This window comes from Phallusia mammillata, chromosome 3 (genome assembly GCF_965637545.1).
Source record: "Phallusia mammillata chromosome 3, kaPhaMamm4.hap1.1, whole genome shotgun sequence".
Classification (NCBI taxonomy): Eukaryota; Metazoa; Chordata; class Ascidiacea; order Phlebobranchia; family Ascidiidae; genus Phallusia; species Phallusia mammillata.
This window is the reverse complement of record NC_137254.1, coordinates 27,989,939-28,005,504: the sequence shown is the minus strand read 5'-3', so window position 1 is coordinate 28,005,504 and position 15,566 is coordinate 27,989,939. Positions and strand designations below refer to the sequence as shown.

The following is a 15,566-nucleotide window of genomic DNA, read 5'->3' as shown; positions in this document are numbered from 1 at the left end:
TTGTTTGATTCGAAGAATTATAGTGAATTGTCGGTAATTATCATCTTCACGATAATTACAAGTAAAAAAACAACGATTGCTTGGGAATCTCCAGAATAATAAAAACAGAAACCCGATTGAAAACCACTGTTTTAGTCAGTAGTTATCATAATGCTAAAAAGAAATGCAAAGCACAGGCATAAAAACGACTAAATTGTTGCCTTTTCCAACAAAATGTTCAGTACAGGACAACACACGTTCACCAACAGAAAGGAAGAGTTTAACACCAAGCTAGCGGTTACCATACAAGAACAAATCTGTCGCAATTAAATCAGTTACCGTCTTTAAAAAGGACCACTATTATAGGCAACTTTTCCGATCAGCAAAATTAGGTCACAGAATTTCAGTTTCGTAAAAAACGATTACCAGAAACTTCATTTGGCCGCGAGCTAATTGCGTTAGTGTGGACAAAACGGGCGACGGTAACTAAAAGTCGAAAATAACTTATTTGCTGTACAAGTAGATACAAGGAGGCGACAAAAATGACGTCATTGATCGATAACTAAACTATTTTGAACTACGGTACCTGCAGCTAACAAGGCCCATTAAAAAACTATTGCGTATAACTGAAAAACCATTTAACCGTTCCAGGCCAAATTCGGCATGATTGTTGCAGAGGTTGATATTAAACATCCATTAGATTTTGAGGACGTTTGCATGTTTTGTTTTTGTAGGATAACAGTTTAAAAAAAATTAAAACTTGGGCCTTAATACAAACCTATGCTGTTAATAAAGCCCAACATTTTCATGTTTTTAAAACGAGTCTAGAAACCAATCAGACTCATTTATACTTTGCTTCGGTCAAATAAAAGTTTAAACAAGCAACGTTATTAACTCATATTATACACATATACTGTTAACTAAGACATATAACTGTTAATCTGAAGGTACTAAAAAAAAAGAATAAACGACCCCTTGACATTTGATAACCAAAAAAACTAAATGAAAGATTACTTCCACAAACATCTTATTCGGACTTTTTATCTCCCTAAGAAAGCAAAAAAGCAAATGTTGTGCATATCAGTCGCCTTTAGTATAATAGACACTTGAGAAAATGACAAATTATCGTTGGGCCTTATTGCAAGCAATGGCTGACAAACAAAACCGTAATAAAATTTATTTGAAGTAATTCTTTTTTCCAGATCGGATAATGCTCCAATTAAACTAAAATGACCCCATTACTAATATGTCTTAATAAGTTTTCATTTCGACTACACAACCTTTTCATTTTTGCTACCAATTTTAACAAAAAATAATAAAAAGTTAAAAATAAACACTTCTTAATTTGGATTGGTCATGATAACAATTACATATAACTTGCAGGTCCAAAACTTTGTAAATCATTTCAAGTACACATATATTTTAAAATTGCATCAAAACTTAAGTATTTTTTCTGGCACATAAAAAATATTAGCAGTGGGCCTTATTACCTTCCGGGCCTATATGCCTTCAGGTACCTTACGTAAAGTTATACAACGTCAGTAACGACAGGGCTGTGTAAAAAAAACATTCCTAAAATTCGCAACACACTCACTCACTCCAGGTTAACTTACAAAAATGCTTAAACTAGACAATAAAATAATTGTTGTGGCTTACGAATTGTAGGCTAGTTTGTTAAAACTTTCGTAGATTATTAATATGACCAAACTAAGACACAATGGTAGAAAAATACTGGTCGAAAATATGTTAGGTTTTTCACAAAATATATTTGATGACGATTTTAAAATTAAGTAAATTATAAAATTGAATGAGATCATAATTGGTGATGTGTACCGGTCTATAAGCGAATATTTTTAGGTAGACACGTGTATAAGGGTTTCAATCAGTTTGGGACTATTTGACCATTTTGTAAAATTACTTTAAACAAGTTAGAAATTTGATCAAAAATGATCGCAGCATTTTTTTTGAGGAAAAGTGCAAACAAAAAGGCCGTCGCAAAATCGATGTTTCGAAATGGCAGTTGAAAAAAAGCGCATCAGCTGCGGTGAAAAGCGTAGGGAAAAAGGGGGCGACACGTTCGCAGTGATCTCTGGCAATATAAAAGCGCCGCGCGAAGACCTTGGCGATACATTACAACGTTGTGTTGCGGCTAAAAGCAAAAGGTTTTGAGCCAACGTCAGTTTGGAGTCATCATGATAGATATAACATCAAGCAGTACCATTGAAATCCACCAGACTTGCTGTTGCAGCCAGGTAATTTCAAAAGTCGTTTTGGGATGTTATTGGATTAAGAACGTGTTTCGAGTTGGGATCAATAACGACAAATCAAGTCTCTAAATTGACGAGCGAGCGCTTAAAACAATGTAGTCAAGTAATAATCGACTGTAATGCTCCCGAAGGGCCAACAGTTGCACTCCGCGCATACGTAAAAGCCAATCGATGAATTAAGTTAGTGGATTGCGGACTTAAACGCAATTGTAAACAAGTTACTATCGGCTTTTACAAGAATTGCGTTGCTCCAAATGGCATCGGCATTCGTTGGTAACGTTTCTAATGCGCTGTTCTGCTCCGTAGGAAATGGAAAAATACATGCCAGAGGAATTACTTGTGGAGTACAAGCAAGCCTTCCAGATGCTGGATAGAAGAAACACCGGAAAGATCACGATAAGGGTAAGCAAATTTCAACGCTGTGTAAAACACACAAACTAGGGTGGCTGTCGCATTCCATCGAGAAATTTAACACGTAAAGAATGTCAATTTGACGTTAAGTGACAAGAAATGGGTAATAAATTTCAACCTCAAATAAAGAAAAAAACTATTATTTAAGAGCTTGTAACGCTGCCGCCCTTAATACAAACTTCATTATTATTAAGTACCGTGGTTTAGTAAAAGTTTTTAATGGTATTTTAGGCTTTGAATTGAATGTTTATCAGTGTTTGTTACTATTACAGGACCTGGCAACAGTCGTATGCTCCATTGGAATGCAGATGACCGAGCGCGAAATCTACGCAGTCGTTGAAAACGTGGTCAACATACAAGACAACATTTCAGGACTTACAAGATGCATTGATTTCCACGATTTCCTCGCCATTATGGCTACTATTGCTACGGTAAGCATTTGTACTTTGATTTTGAACTGGTAAAGATAGAAAACACGTAGCGGCCAAACATGCTGTAATATACTACTTCAAATTCAAACACAACGCTTTGAAATACGATCGATAGCTCAAAATGTCGAGTGTGCCATCGAGATACGTGTAGCAAAGATATGTGTCACTGTAGACAATTCCACAATACCAGGCAACGCGACAGGACTGATAATAATTCTCCAGCGCATCTGTGTCACTAGGGAACATAGGTTGCGTCACAGTGCAGCGTTGTGAGCTAATAATTATCCTGTTTGACGTAACAGCAATAAATTTTGCGCCTAACGAATGCGATAGAATGACAATCAACTCTTAAAATATCTTCAAGCCAAGAGTTAATCAGGTTCTTTGCATTTTTAGGATTGTGTTTCTGAGGACGAAATCAAGAGGGTCTTCAAACAGTTCGATAAGGACGGCGACGGATTTATTTCACCGGAAGAGTTAAGAGCGCTGTTGTCGCGCCTTGGCGAAAATGTCACCGACGACGACCTTAAGGTTGGTACACAACAGATAAGTTCTCATTGCACATTTAAATTTATTTTGAAAGATACATTAAAAATAAGTTTAATGGTGAAAATGACGGCCCAAATAGACGTAAAAAGCGACATGCTGCTTTCATTTTCAAACGTTTCGGCAAATGCTCATGCCATCATCTGTGGCATTAAAATAGATTCCTTAAATCTCAACATTTGGCCCAATCTTTAGTTGAACTACTTTTTCAAAAAAAAATCAAGTTTTTGATCGAACATTTTTTTAATTTAGGAAATGATGCTTGAAGCCGATAAAGATGGCGACGGTCTTGTGAGCCTCAGCGAATTTATCCACGTCATGACTGGATCTACTTTAGTTGACAACTGTGTCGGAGGCAGTGAGTCATCATCTCCCGGTGCAGAGTCAGTAATGTTACGCGGACCCGAAATCGAAGCTCTCGAATGCCTGACAGTTAACGATGATAAAATATTTGTCGACGTCGCTTCAGTTACCTATTCGATTCCTCGCTCCGGCGGCAAGAGAAAATCGTCGTTTGGAAAAAGGCGAAAAAGCATTATTGACTGGTTTAAAGGTCGTCCAAAGCTTTCGGATTCGGGTTTTGATGAGCCGAGATGCGGAAGCACGAGCAGTAGCTCTTCATCGGACTTAGATTCCTCCAGCTCTTTGTCGACTTCCAGGAGACGCAAGAGCAGTATTGGAAAGACTTTTCAAAACGGACTACGTTTAACGATGAAAAAAACTCTTGGCTCCACCACGAAGTAGATACAAAATCATCAACCAAGCAGTTTGGAGCTGCTGTCGATTCGTGCTTGCTAGTAGGCGATGAGGGTTGTGGGTGTTGCTAGGTAGGCTTAGCAACGCAAAGATATCGGTCGTAAAAAGGTTTACAAAGATACTGTCGAAGAAATTCGTCAGAATACGTTATTAAATCACCAAGTTCTGGTATATTGGTTGTGGGCTGGCGTGGAAAACAATCAGTAGATGATACTTTTAAGCCATACACGTGTTATTTATACTGCCTTTTCGAAATATTTAAGTTCCATTCCGTACTCTTTCCTGTTATGTTGGGCTCAATTTTGAAGTGTTTCTTTTCTTCCCTTTGCTGTGATCAAAATTTTTAGATATTTATATTTTCGTTGACATTTTTGATTTGTTTTGTATCTTGCTCGGTGCGCAGAGTATACAAAGAAAAAAATGATGAAAATTTTAAAAAATGTTTCGTTCTTGTAGAAGTAAAGCAGGTTTTTGTAGAAATGTTCACTGCACGAAGTTCAGGTTCTATCCCGTTGAAACATAAATGACTCGTTAGAATATTTTAGGTTTAGGCGGAATATATGAAACAAAAGCCATAGCAAGAAGTGAATGAACATACGTCGTGCAATTGGAACAGAGTAACACTAAAAATATGCGAAGCCGAGTAAAACGAATTTCAAAAATTGTCGAAAGACGTGCTTATAATAAGGTGGACCTATAAAACAAAGGGGCGCAGAATTTTTACACGGCTTAAAGTTGTTAAACGCATGGAACTTTTTCTACAGGACTTGCCAACAAATAACGTATCGCAATAAAGCGTATAATTGCTGGGAGCACCGCCTGTCGCAGACGCAGGAATCCTGCTTAATTAATATTTAACAAACCCTCCTTAAGTCAAAGAAAGATGAGTTGTCACGCTGCTAGAGTCAAACCTTTGATAAATCGAAGGGCATTTTATTGTGTCACCATGTCGATATGTGATTAAAACCCGTAATAGACCATGGCCTTCAAGGCAAAAGCAGTTCGACATTTAAAACGAATCAGCTGCTTCGCACAGTACGACGTACTCGCTGCGCCTCAATACAATTTCTGATTGGTAATGCAGATGGAACTGTTGTTTTTCGACATCGAACACATGCAACTACGCAACAATACGTCTTTAGGAGGATGAATTGCCAATATTACTGCGGATTTACCTCTGAAACAGAAGCTGCTAGCACCTGCAGTTACCAAGGTTGGAATAATTATAGGGTTTTGGAGAAGCAACGCGTAGGGTACTCTACCGACTGCATTGCTCCACTTCAAACCCAACTCGAATGATAGATGACACCAAACAAAAACAAATAATTTGATCGCCCCTATATCGTGCTTTCAATTTTATAGTTAAAGTCTACTTATTACCGGAAGAAAAATTACAAATGAATGAATCATTTAAAATAAAAACATTAAATAGCAACTAGACCAGGTGACATTTTGTCTTTCATTTCCAGACATAAAACCCTGCCTTCAGTCCACCAAAGACCGCTAGTTGTTGACAAGACGCAGCTCCAAATACTATAAGGCCTAGATCACGACTATGCCAAGGAATAAGAATTAACTCGTAATAAAAGCAGGAAACGTATTGTACGTCATTTTTACGCATTGCGTCAACGGCTGTATGAATGCAGATAAATGGGAAGACAGGAAATGGCGGTCATTTCTTTCCCGACTGCAATTAGGCTCTTTTTCTAAGAATGAATAAAAGGGGTAGTTTGTTTACCACCTTTGTAGCTCAACACGAAACACATTGAGCCGATATTTTTGTTCCACACAAGCACAATAAATAGGTTTTCAAATCAGGGTTACCAGGTGGCCTATAAATCGGACAAAAAACGATAAATTGGCCTAATTTCACATGCTGTGTCATTAGGACATTTAGTTTTTTTTTGGCGGGAAGGAATGTTAGGCGTAAATATTCAGAGGACTACATTAAATTTGGGTTCACTTGTCAAAATAAAGGTGATGTAGAGTTACCACAGTGTGTTATTTGTTACACCGTCTTGACAAATGATTCCATGAAGCCAGCCAAGCTGAAGCTCCATCTTGAAAAGTGTCACCCCAACTTGTTGCAAAAGGATAAAAATTACTTTGAGCGGCAATTATCAGGTCTCAAACGCCAGCGCCTTGACTCGTCAAGTAAGTTCCACGAAAAGACCACCAATGCAGTACATGCTTCTTACATTGTTGCGTATAAAGTCGCACAAGCCAAAAAGCCTCACACGATTGTCGAGCAGCTTGTGCTTCCCTGTGCAAAAGAAATGGTAAGGCTTGTTGTTGGCGAGGAAGCAGCAAGAAAGCTAAATGATATATCTGTATCTAATGACACAGTATCAAGACGAATCAACGAAATATCAGAAAACATCCGTGAACAAGTTGTTGATGAAATAAAGAAGTCCCCAATGTTTGCAATACAGTTGGATGAATCAACTGATGTATCCCTGTCCTCTCAGCTAATGGTGTTCGCGCGATACATAGTACCGATGGCCTTTAAGGAAGAATTTCTCTTTTGTAAGAAACTTGAAACCATGCACTACAACCGCTCAGGATGTGTTAGAAATTGTCAACAATTTCTTCGAAACAAATGGTCTCAATTGGAAAAATTTGGTAGGCGTTACTACCGATGGTGCACCTGCGATGCTGGGTTCCAGATCAGGCTTCCAAGCATTAGTGAAACAGCGTGCTCCATTGGTAACCGGTGTCCACTGCTTTATTCACAGGGAAGCATTGGCAACTAAAACACTACCTGATCACCTTAACATCATTTTCAAAGGATTGGTAAAAGTGGTTAATTATATCAAATCATCAGCAATGAACACTAGGCTGTTCAAAACACTGTGTCAGGACATGGGTTCCGGCTTTGAGTTATTGCTGTTTAACACTTCTGTAAGGTGGTTGTCAGCAGGAAACATGCTGAAAAGAATATTTGATCTCAGAGAAGAATTAACTTTATTTCTCCAGGATCGAGGAAAAGACGATTTACGAAATGTGCTGACACAGTCAGAATTAGAACTTGCATACCTCGTTGATATTTTTGGAATCTTATACAAACTGAATCTTCAGTTGCAGGGTAAAGGTGCAAATCTGTTTGCTCACCAAGGCTTTTGTTGAAAAATTGAAACTATGGATCATGCGAGTTCAAGTTAACAACCTAGTTCAATTTCCAGCTGTGGATGCGATACGAGGAGAAAAGAAACACATTCAAATGCAAATTGAAATTCATCTACGAAAGCTACAGGACGAATTTCAGCGATACTTTCCGGAGATAGACATGACAAGGGACGATTTATCTTTTATCAGAATTCCATTTACAGCAGATGTTAAGAATGTCCCAGAAGATCTGCAGGAGCAGTCCTTGGAGCTCAAGAATGATTTGGCGGCACAAGACGTGTACCAGCGGTCTACTATGGAAAAGTTTTGGGCCAGTATGATCGGCAGTTATCCAAACTTGTCTTCACATGCAGCCAAGTGTCTTCTGCATTTTGCATCAACATACATGTGTGAGAGTGGATTTCCTGTTTATTGCACATCAAGTCGAAACAGAGGAATCGGCTAGCAGTGGAAAGTGATATTTGTTGTGCATTATCAAGCACCGCTCCTAACATTGAGAAACTTGTTGGTGAGAAGAGAATCCAAGTCTGTTTTCAAGTAAAAACCGAATTATTCAAATTAATGATAAATGCATACTTTTACATAATTTTAAAGTTTTCATTTAAAAAACAATCATGTTACAGCGAAATGTAAGTCGTTAATTTTTTGTATCGTAGGCTATACTCAAAAATTCTGTTCTTGTGTGTTTCAGTTGTTTAAAAAATACATTTAAAGCCAATATGCTTGTGTGTGTATACTGTATATTCTTTCTCAAAAATAAAGTGGTCCATGAGTTTATTTTAATTGGGCAAGTTGTCCATGGCCTGAAACGAGTTGAGAACCGCTGATCTAAGGTGATATGAAACAACAAGTTGACGAAACATTTTTTGAACGGTGCGAAACCAATCATAAACACTACAGCAACGTGCTGCAATTGCCAATTAAATATTATTTCAAACATATCGTTTTTTCCAACATGGGAAGTTTGTTGGGCTTCAATTTTGGATTTCAGTTCTAGTGGTTGCACGCATCAGTGACGTCATATTTTACGTCCGCCACTTTGCATTTGTGTAAAACTCGGCGCTTATGAGTGTAGGGAACGTAAACGCACAAAAATGGCAGTTGGCACCTCGATATTGATACCTTGTTAGCAACTTGACGCTCTCGTTTTTTTTTGTCCTGAAATGTCCGATTTTCAGAGAAATACTGTCCGAATCCAGCCGACAGTACCTGGCAACCCTGTTTCGAATAGTCCCGGAAAACTACTCTTGCAACAACTGCTAGTTGGTGCTTGTGCCAACAACAGCGTTGTCAAACCAATGGAATAAAACCAAATAGCAAACACACAAAACTCCTCCCCAGTAACAAAAGAAAATGATCACTGGTGCTCATTCAGGCTCTTCTTGCAACACCTGAAGTCCACACATCATCAAAAAACTATTTTGAATTTCTGAAGTGCCACCTGTATATCAGCCTAATGTTGCATTACATACTCAACCTAAAAAATTTTTTGTACATTTTCAGAAAAAAGAACATCTTTGTACAGATGTCATACAAACAAGCCTTAAAAGTAGCTATTACTAGGTCTAAAATGTTGTAACACTTACCATACATACCTTGATAACCTTTAGCTGCAAAATAATCACAAACAATTCTTATTCCACTGTGTGAAACACTTTTGTTACTCATTTCCAAACGAAATCAACAGGAGACCTGTAGTGTTTCTGTACTGCTATGTACCATTTTCATGCCCAGTTTTAAAATTAATACAATACCATATATGTAGTACGTATACATATATTTATTTTGCTAAGACATATAAACTTACCTTACCACATTATATAAACAGTAAAAAATAAAAACAAAGTAGGCTACTTACTCTTTAGTTGACAAACAAGCTAGCAGATGTGGTGGCTGCTCCCACATTTCAAAAGTTCCGCAAGTGTTTTAGGGCCATGTCTTATGTGATTTTGGTAAAAAGGATAAGCAATTTCGGACTTTATATTGTCAAATGGTTCCATGCATATTGAATCCCAAATCCACAATCACTGTTTTGTTCCTGAAAGTATATTTTTAATGCTTACCATTTTGTTTCTTTTGACATAAATGAAAAAGATACATGATCATGTATATTTTGTTGTTAGTTTTTCCAAAGCTAAACATGTTGCCAAAACAACTCTTCTCAGCTTGTCATGACCAACGAGTAACAATTGTTTCATTTTGGAAGATGGAACCAAGTGTGTGCTTCCAAACTTTATCAGCTGGGCTGTTATGAAAGAAAGTCTATTGTCTATTGCAAAGTCAAAAGTCCTCGTTAAAGACCGATTTTGCTTTTAATATGCTATTAAAGTCATTACATTTAAGTCACATTAAACAATTCTTCAAATAGAGTACAGCAACAAAAATTAGCGTTAAAACATGTCGTTTTTAAAAATAAACAACAATCCGACGTACACAAAACGTTCCAAAAGTTGCGCGTTTTAACGAGTAAATTTACGGAGACTTTTGAAGGCCATGCGGTGTATGATGTTTATGTTATGAGATAATTTCGTATCGTAGCCACCACTGTTTTACTTTTTCTCTATTTTCTAACTGACGGCGTTTTACAAGTTTAATAAAATAATATAGAAACAACAACTATAATTTATCACAAACAAACGGTTTGTACACATCGGCTGTTTTGTTACAAAAGCGTTAGTGTTGGAATGAAGGTTTTGCCAAATTACCAACGGTACGCGGAAGGATAATTAATCCCTTTCAGATGAGAAACTGATCATAATTACCGAAGACTGGATTTAAACCAATAAGAAGCCCTGTTGCACCATCTTGCGACGAATAAAACACGTCCCGTTAGATTATAACCTCTTTCTATCTTTACAATACCGACATAGAACAAACAGGATATTATGTTGCAAATCTAATTACCAAACTGGGCTCACACCATTGTCTTTACTTTTTTTAGGAATCACAATATGTCATTGGTAGACCGCCTGACACACTAGAAGCAAAGCAATTGATCAGTTGCTTTGTACGGTGTGACAATCTATTGTTAATGTTTCCGTTTGGACTTCATCGCTGCTTATAGGCTAATGCTATCTACAAAATGTCGAAATAGGTTGTTTATAAAATGTATATATACATTTGCCATCCACGATGGTTATAGACCTAGTATGTAGATGTTATATTTCGAAATCCAGCTATTTCAAAATTGGGCGAGTAAGTATTTGTTGATCTTTCTCACTTTACGTACTCCTTAGCTGGATAGGAAATCGCATGGTGCGTGTTCATATGCTCTAAATATAGCCTAAGCCTATGACTTAACTCTGTTGTCAAATAACTTACAAGTGACGCCCATATGCCGAGTCATGTTTCGTAGTCAGTCTGTTTCAAAGTTAAAGATAGGCAACTGAACATTTTAGGGACATGCTTGTGCCATTATATGCAAAGCAATACTGTTTGTGTACCACACGAAAAGTGTTGACTTGTTGAATTAAGTTGGTTTAAAATATAGCTTGAAAAATTGCTAGATTTACTGTGACAATAATTTGGTTGACTTGAACTACGTGTACCCCATACAAAGGACTAATGACCAGAGTGGGCCCGACTATTTCATCGCTGCTGTTACTAGTAAATCGAGTGCGTGGAATGTACTACCGCAACGCGCCTCAAGGCACATTCAGACGTCCACTCCAGACGAACGTACGACGAGCGACGTTGAGGTTTCGGAATTAAGTAGACTACTGTTTTATAGCATGACAAGTGATTCTGATGAACCTAGTAAGGTCAAGTTAAAACAACAGCAATATGAGTCTTCGACAGACGAGTATGAAGTATTGGACATGCTCCAATTGTCTGGAAAAGCCAGTGTACAAAAAGTCGAGTCTACAAGTCATCAAGGACTACTTAAAGATATTTCCAAGCTGCTTGGATGCAGCTCAGTGCCAAGAGAAGGGCATTTCAAACACCTAATAACATACGCATCCGGAATCTTCCTATTCTACCTTTTGTATGGGATTATACAAGAAAAATTGTAAGTTATAGCTATGTATACATACCGTGCCATTCAGTATTCCCTGCGGGACGCTTGCCAGGCATTGTTTGGGAAACCAGCCACGTCAGGTCATGGATCGGTTGTTTGCTCAGTGGGCGTGACATCGTAACGCCTGAGTAGTATTTTTGACGTCATAGTACATGTGGCTCTTTCAGAGAGATTTTCGTCAGCTGTAACGGTTTGATTTTGAGGGTGTAAAAGTTTACTCGTGCTGGGCTGTTGTGTTGTATTATGTCACTTTAACAAAGTATGGCTGTACTTTGTGAAGCGTGTTAGTGACGTACTATTTCAGGATAAAGAACGTTTTTTTTAATGTTAGTGTATTATTATCAAAAAAGTACCGCATATAGTGAAAATGTATAGTGAATGTGTTTTGTGATTTGTTTTTAGTATTCCACTTAAAATTAGTTATAGTAGTAATTTTGAACCAAAAAGGCATGAAAACGTTTTGACATCAACCACTGACAATAAACTTTAACACAAAGTCAAGAAAAACACAGCAAAAATGGCAGTGCTGCCAGTCAAACAAAGTCAATTAAGAGATCTCATCACTTGCTCGTGTGGAATATTTTTTTGTTATTTGTTTTATGGGATTGGTCAGGAAAAATTGTAAGTCAATCCTCCTTTATTTAGTTCATACATACTTTGTTTGTGTACCTTTGTAAAAACACATTGCGCTAAAACTGTAATATAAAACCATATGACGCTGTACTAAATTTGTAGAAAGAATGTTGACATTGGATTGTTACTGACAAGCATTACATCAGAACATTTTATCAATTAAATCAGTTTTACAATTAGCCTTTTAACTGTGTTTTTCATTTATCTCAGATTAAGGGGAGATTATGCGGGTGATCATTTCACGTTTTCACAAGCGCTTGTATTTGTTCAGTGCGTTGTCAATGCTATGTTTTCAAAAGCTAGTAAGTTTTAGTTTTTCTGCATTTATTGTTTCAAAACTCTTGTACAACCATACTTGTTTTGTTTCAGTCATGTCATACACAAAGCCGGAACCAGACAAAACACCCAAAACTTTGTATGCTTTATGTGCTTTGTGTTACATGGGGGCTATGGTAGCAAGTAACCATGCTCTTATCTATGTCAGTTATCCAAAACAGGTTTGTTTGCAGTATTTTGTCAAATTTTTACTGTAGTTTGTATTGTTCTCTATGGTGATAATTTATACTTATTATTTTTGAAAGTGAGTGTCCTTACTGCCATAACTTATCACCATGGAAAAGAATAAGTAAAGTCATATTTGGGGACATAAGTGTTTCCAAAAAAATGGTACATACCATTGTAATGGTACTATTAAATTCCGTGTATCAGTGAAAACTATCACAATAAGTTATTGAAACAACTGTTACATTTTTCATTTCATGACTCATTATTAGTGATGGGACGATACCAGGTTTTGAAGCGAGTACCGATACCGAGTACGAGTACCACATGTATATACCTTCGATACCGAGTACGATTACCGAGTACTTAAGTGTAGTGTTGTACTTAGTTGTATATCACTGGCTAATTTATCTGCCATGGTCGGGGTACAGGCTTGCACACACACATACCGAAAAATGTTATCACCACATGACAGCGAAAAAAATATACATAACCTGGCGGAACTTTTTCCCGATTTTGTGCTGTCCGAAGCAAATATTGGCGTAAAGTTGCCCGTATTCTTTTGGTGTAAATCGGCCTTCGGTACTCGCACGTTGGTATCGAAAACTGAGACAAAATATTTCGATACCGAGTACGAGTATCGATACCACTGAAATCGTTCGATACCATCGATACCGAGTACTCGTCCCATCACTACTCATTATGTGTAATTTTTTGCAGGTAATTGGTAAAGCATGTAAGCCCATCCCTGTTATGATTCTGGGTGTTATTTTTGCACACAAGCGCTACCCTGTGGTCAAGTATCTTTTTGTATTGATGATTGTGACCGGTGTGGCTGGCTTTATCTACAAAGACAGTAAAGCAGTTGACAGTGGAGATCATCTATTCTCGATTGGGTTCGGGGAAATGCTACTGGTAAGTTAGCCAACACTTTTCTGAATCAGTGTTTGACAATATCACATGTACCTTTTTATTGAGGTTGTCAGAATTCTCCAGTTATAAAGTTAAATAGCAAAACATTTTGTGCAAAAAACACCATAGTGCACTGTAAACATTGGGATATTACCAGAGAAAGAAAGCTGTGTGTTTTTCATGCTGCATATGTGATTAGCGGCCATGATATGGTCTTGCCCAATCATCATAAAATTGAAAAACATGATGTAAATGATACATATATTCATTGAAAACAACATGTACATTTATGAAACGCAACTTCAGCTAAAATTCTGTTTTATTTCTTTTAGCTGCTTTCCCTTTCTTTGGATGGCTTTACTGGGGTCACACAGGAACGGATGCGAGCTGTTCATTCTACAAATCATCACCATATGATGTACAATATCAATTTGTGGTCTTGTTTCGCTCTTGGCATAGGTATGAAGCCCAACTTTTTTAGATTTGAAAATACAGTATCTTCACATCTTTAACACTTCACTATAATTTAGGTCTTGTTACATCTGGTCAAGGTATTGCGTTTTTGAGGTTCGTTATTGCCCACCCACATGTACTTTGGTATTTATCTCTCTTCAGTTTAACTTCAGCGTTTGGTCAACACTACATTTTCTTAACGGTAAGTTACTTACATTTTTGCTGCTTGCTGTAGTCATAAATCACAGAAAGGAAACATCTGAAAAGTGTCATAAGGTTTTAATTTGCACACTGTGTAGTACAAATTGCTTTACTCACAAATTAATGACAATTACTGGTGTTTTCAAAGGTTGTAACATTTGGTCCATTGACCTGTTCTGTGATTACAACAACCCGGAAGTTTTTCACTGTTCTGTTTTCGGTCATAATTTTTCAAAACCCGATGACCAGTAGGCAATGGCTGAGCACCTTTCTTGTATTTGCAGGTATGTTATAAACTTTAATGTACTAGTTGATCTAGTAGAATAATGTTAATTTTTTAAAGATTTTACTTCTCTTCTAGTTTTTAACTTGATTCAAAAAGAATAATCTTTCTCCATGTAGCTTTGTGTTTGTTAACATTTATCAATTGTTGAAGGTCTTGGATTGGATTCTATTTATGGAAGGTCACTAAAACCTAAGGAGAAGAAACAAACTCAATCCAAGTGACCGCATTTGTTGCTCTTGGCTGGTTTACATAGCAGCAGTTTGTTCTTGCAATTGGGCACAGCACACTTACCTCTTCACATCCTTAGAACAATCTGTTATCAATGGTAAAGCGTGGGAGTAATTTATCTCCTGGTTATGTTGCATAAAATATTAACCAGCCTTTGGGACGAAATAATAATTTTTGACAGTGAATGGACCAAAACCTTTGTGCATTAATATATTTGTCACTGGTCAGTTTAATTTATGCTCTAGTGTGATATCTCATTTATACACTACCTGGAGCTTATAATATTGCCATTGTGTGGCTAACAAAATTGTTATGCTTGCTGAACCAAATATATGTATTTTCTTAAATGATTTACGTTAAATCATTTACATTGCCGTGCAATTGTGGGCCAAATGTACCAACAAACAATGAGGGGAGACATCAAAATTGATTGAGTGTCATTGACAATGTATTACATTTATGTCACTAAACCGTTGTATATCCAAATCGCAGTAGTGTGTTGTATCGTGGCGCACTTGTTGTCTGTCTGTTTATTGTTATGTTTTGCTTTTGTATTGGTTGAGATTACGAGTTACTTTCGTAGATTTTATTTAGTGAATTTTGTGCGTTCGAAAATGTGTTGAGGCGCGATTTAGGTGAATAAACAAACCACTTTTAAGAACTTTGGAAATCTACTGCAGAGCCAGGTACCACTTCAATTGTCCATATGAATAGGAACAAAAAAACTGCTTCTGAACTTCTAGGACTGAGCCACTTAATGTTGCTTTTCAAAAGGTATATGTTAAATTTCGCACAATTTCATCAACAGAGGGCAGAAA

The 15,566-nt window shown here is 37.1% G+C and overlaps 2 protein-coding genes, 1 long non-coding RNA gene and 1 pseudogene across 4 annotated transcripts; 3 read left to right on the top strand and 1 right to left on the bottom strand.

The window, feature by feature from the left end:
* The first annotated feature begins 2,116 nt into the window (after positions 1-2,116).
* LOC145220518 (uncharacterized) lies at positions 2,117-4,824 on the top strand. Its single transcript, XM_080087733.1, has 5 exons — positions 2,117-2,231; positions 2,553-2,648; positions 2,930-3,088; positions 3,485-3,619; positions 3,887-4,824. The coding sequence occupies exons 1-5, from the start codon at positions 2,172-2,174 to the stop codon at positions 4,376-4,378; spliced, it is 942 nt and encodes a 313-aa protein (XP_079943859.1). The 5' UTR covers positions 2,117-2,171; the 3' UTR covers positions 4,379-4,824.
* Positions 4,825-6,273: 1,449 nt separating this feature from the next.
* LOC145219928 (zinc finger BED domain-containing protein 5-like) lies at positions 6,274-7,961 on the top strand (annotated as a pseudogene).
* Positions 7,962-8,273: 312 nt separating this feature from the next.
* LOC145220519 (uncharacterized) lies at positions 8,274-11,595 on the bottom strand. Its single transcript, XR_013858206.1, has 2 exons — positions 11,551-11,595; positions 8,274-9,554 (listed from the first exon to the last, which is right to left on the bottom strand). It is a non-coding gene; the product is annotated as an uncharacterized LOC145220519 (long non-coding RNA).
* Positions 11,015-15,409, top strand: LOC145220517 (solute carrier family 35 member B1-like). 2 transcript variants are annotated; one of them, XM_080087731.1, is made up of 8 exons: positions 11,015-11,525; positions 12,378-12,469; positions 12,537-12,664; positions 13,389-13,583; positions 13,913-14,039; positions 14,111-14,235; positions 14,383-14,518; positions 14,671-15,409. In XM_080087731.1, the coding sequence occupies exons 1-8, from the start codon at positions 11,248-11,250 to the stop codon at positions 14,739-14,741; spliced, it is 1,152 nt and encodes a 383-aa protein (XP_079943857.1). In that variant the 5' UTR covers positions 11,015-11,247; the 3' UTR covers positions 14,742-15,409. The 2 variants fall into 2 exon arrangements, with proteins under 2 accessions (XP_079943857.1, XP_079943858.1); XM_080087732.1 differs by lacking the exon at positions 11,015-11,525 and adding an exon at positions 11,905-12,155.
* The last annotated feature ends 157 nt before the right edge of the window (positions 15,410-15,566 follow it).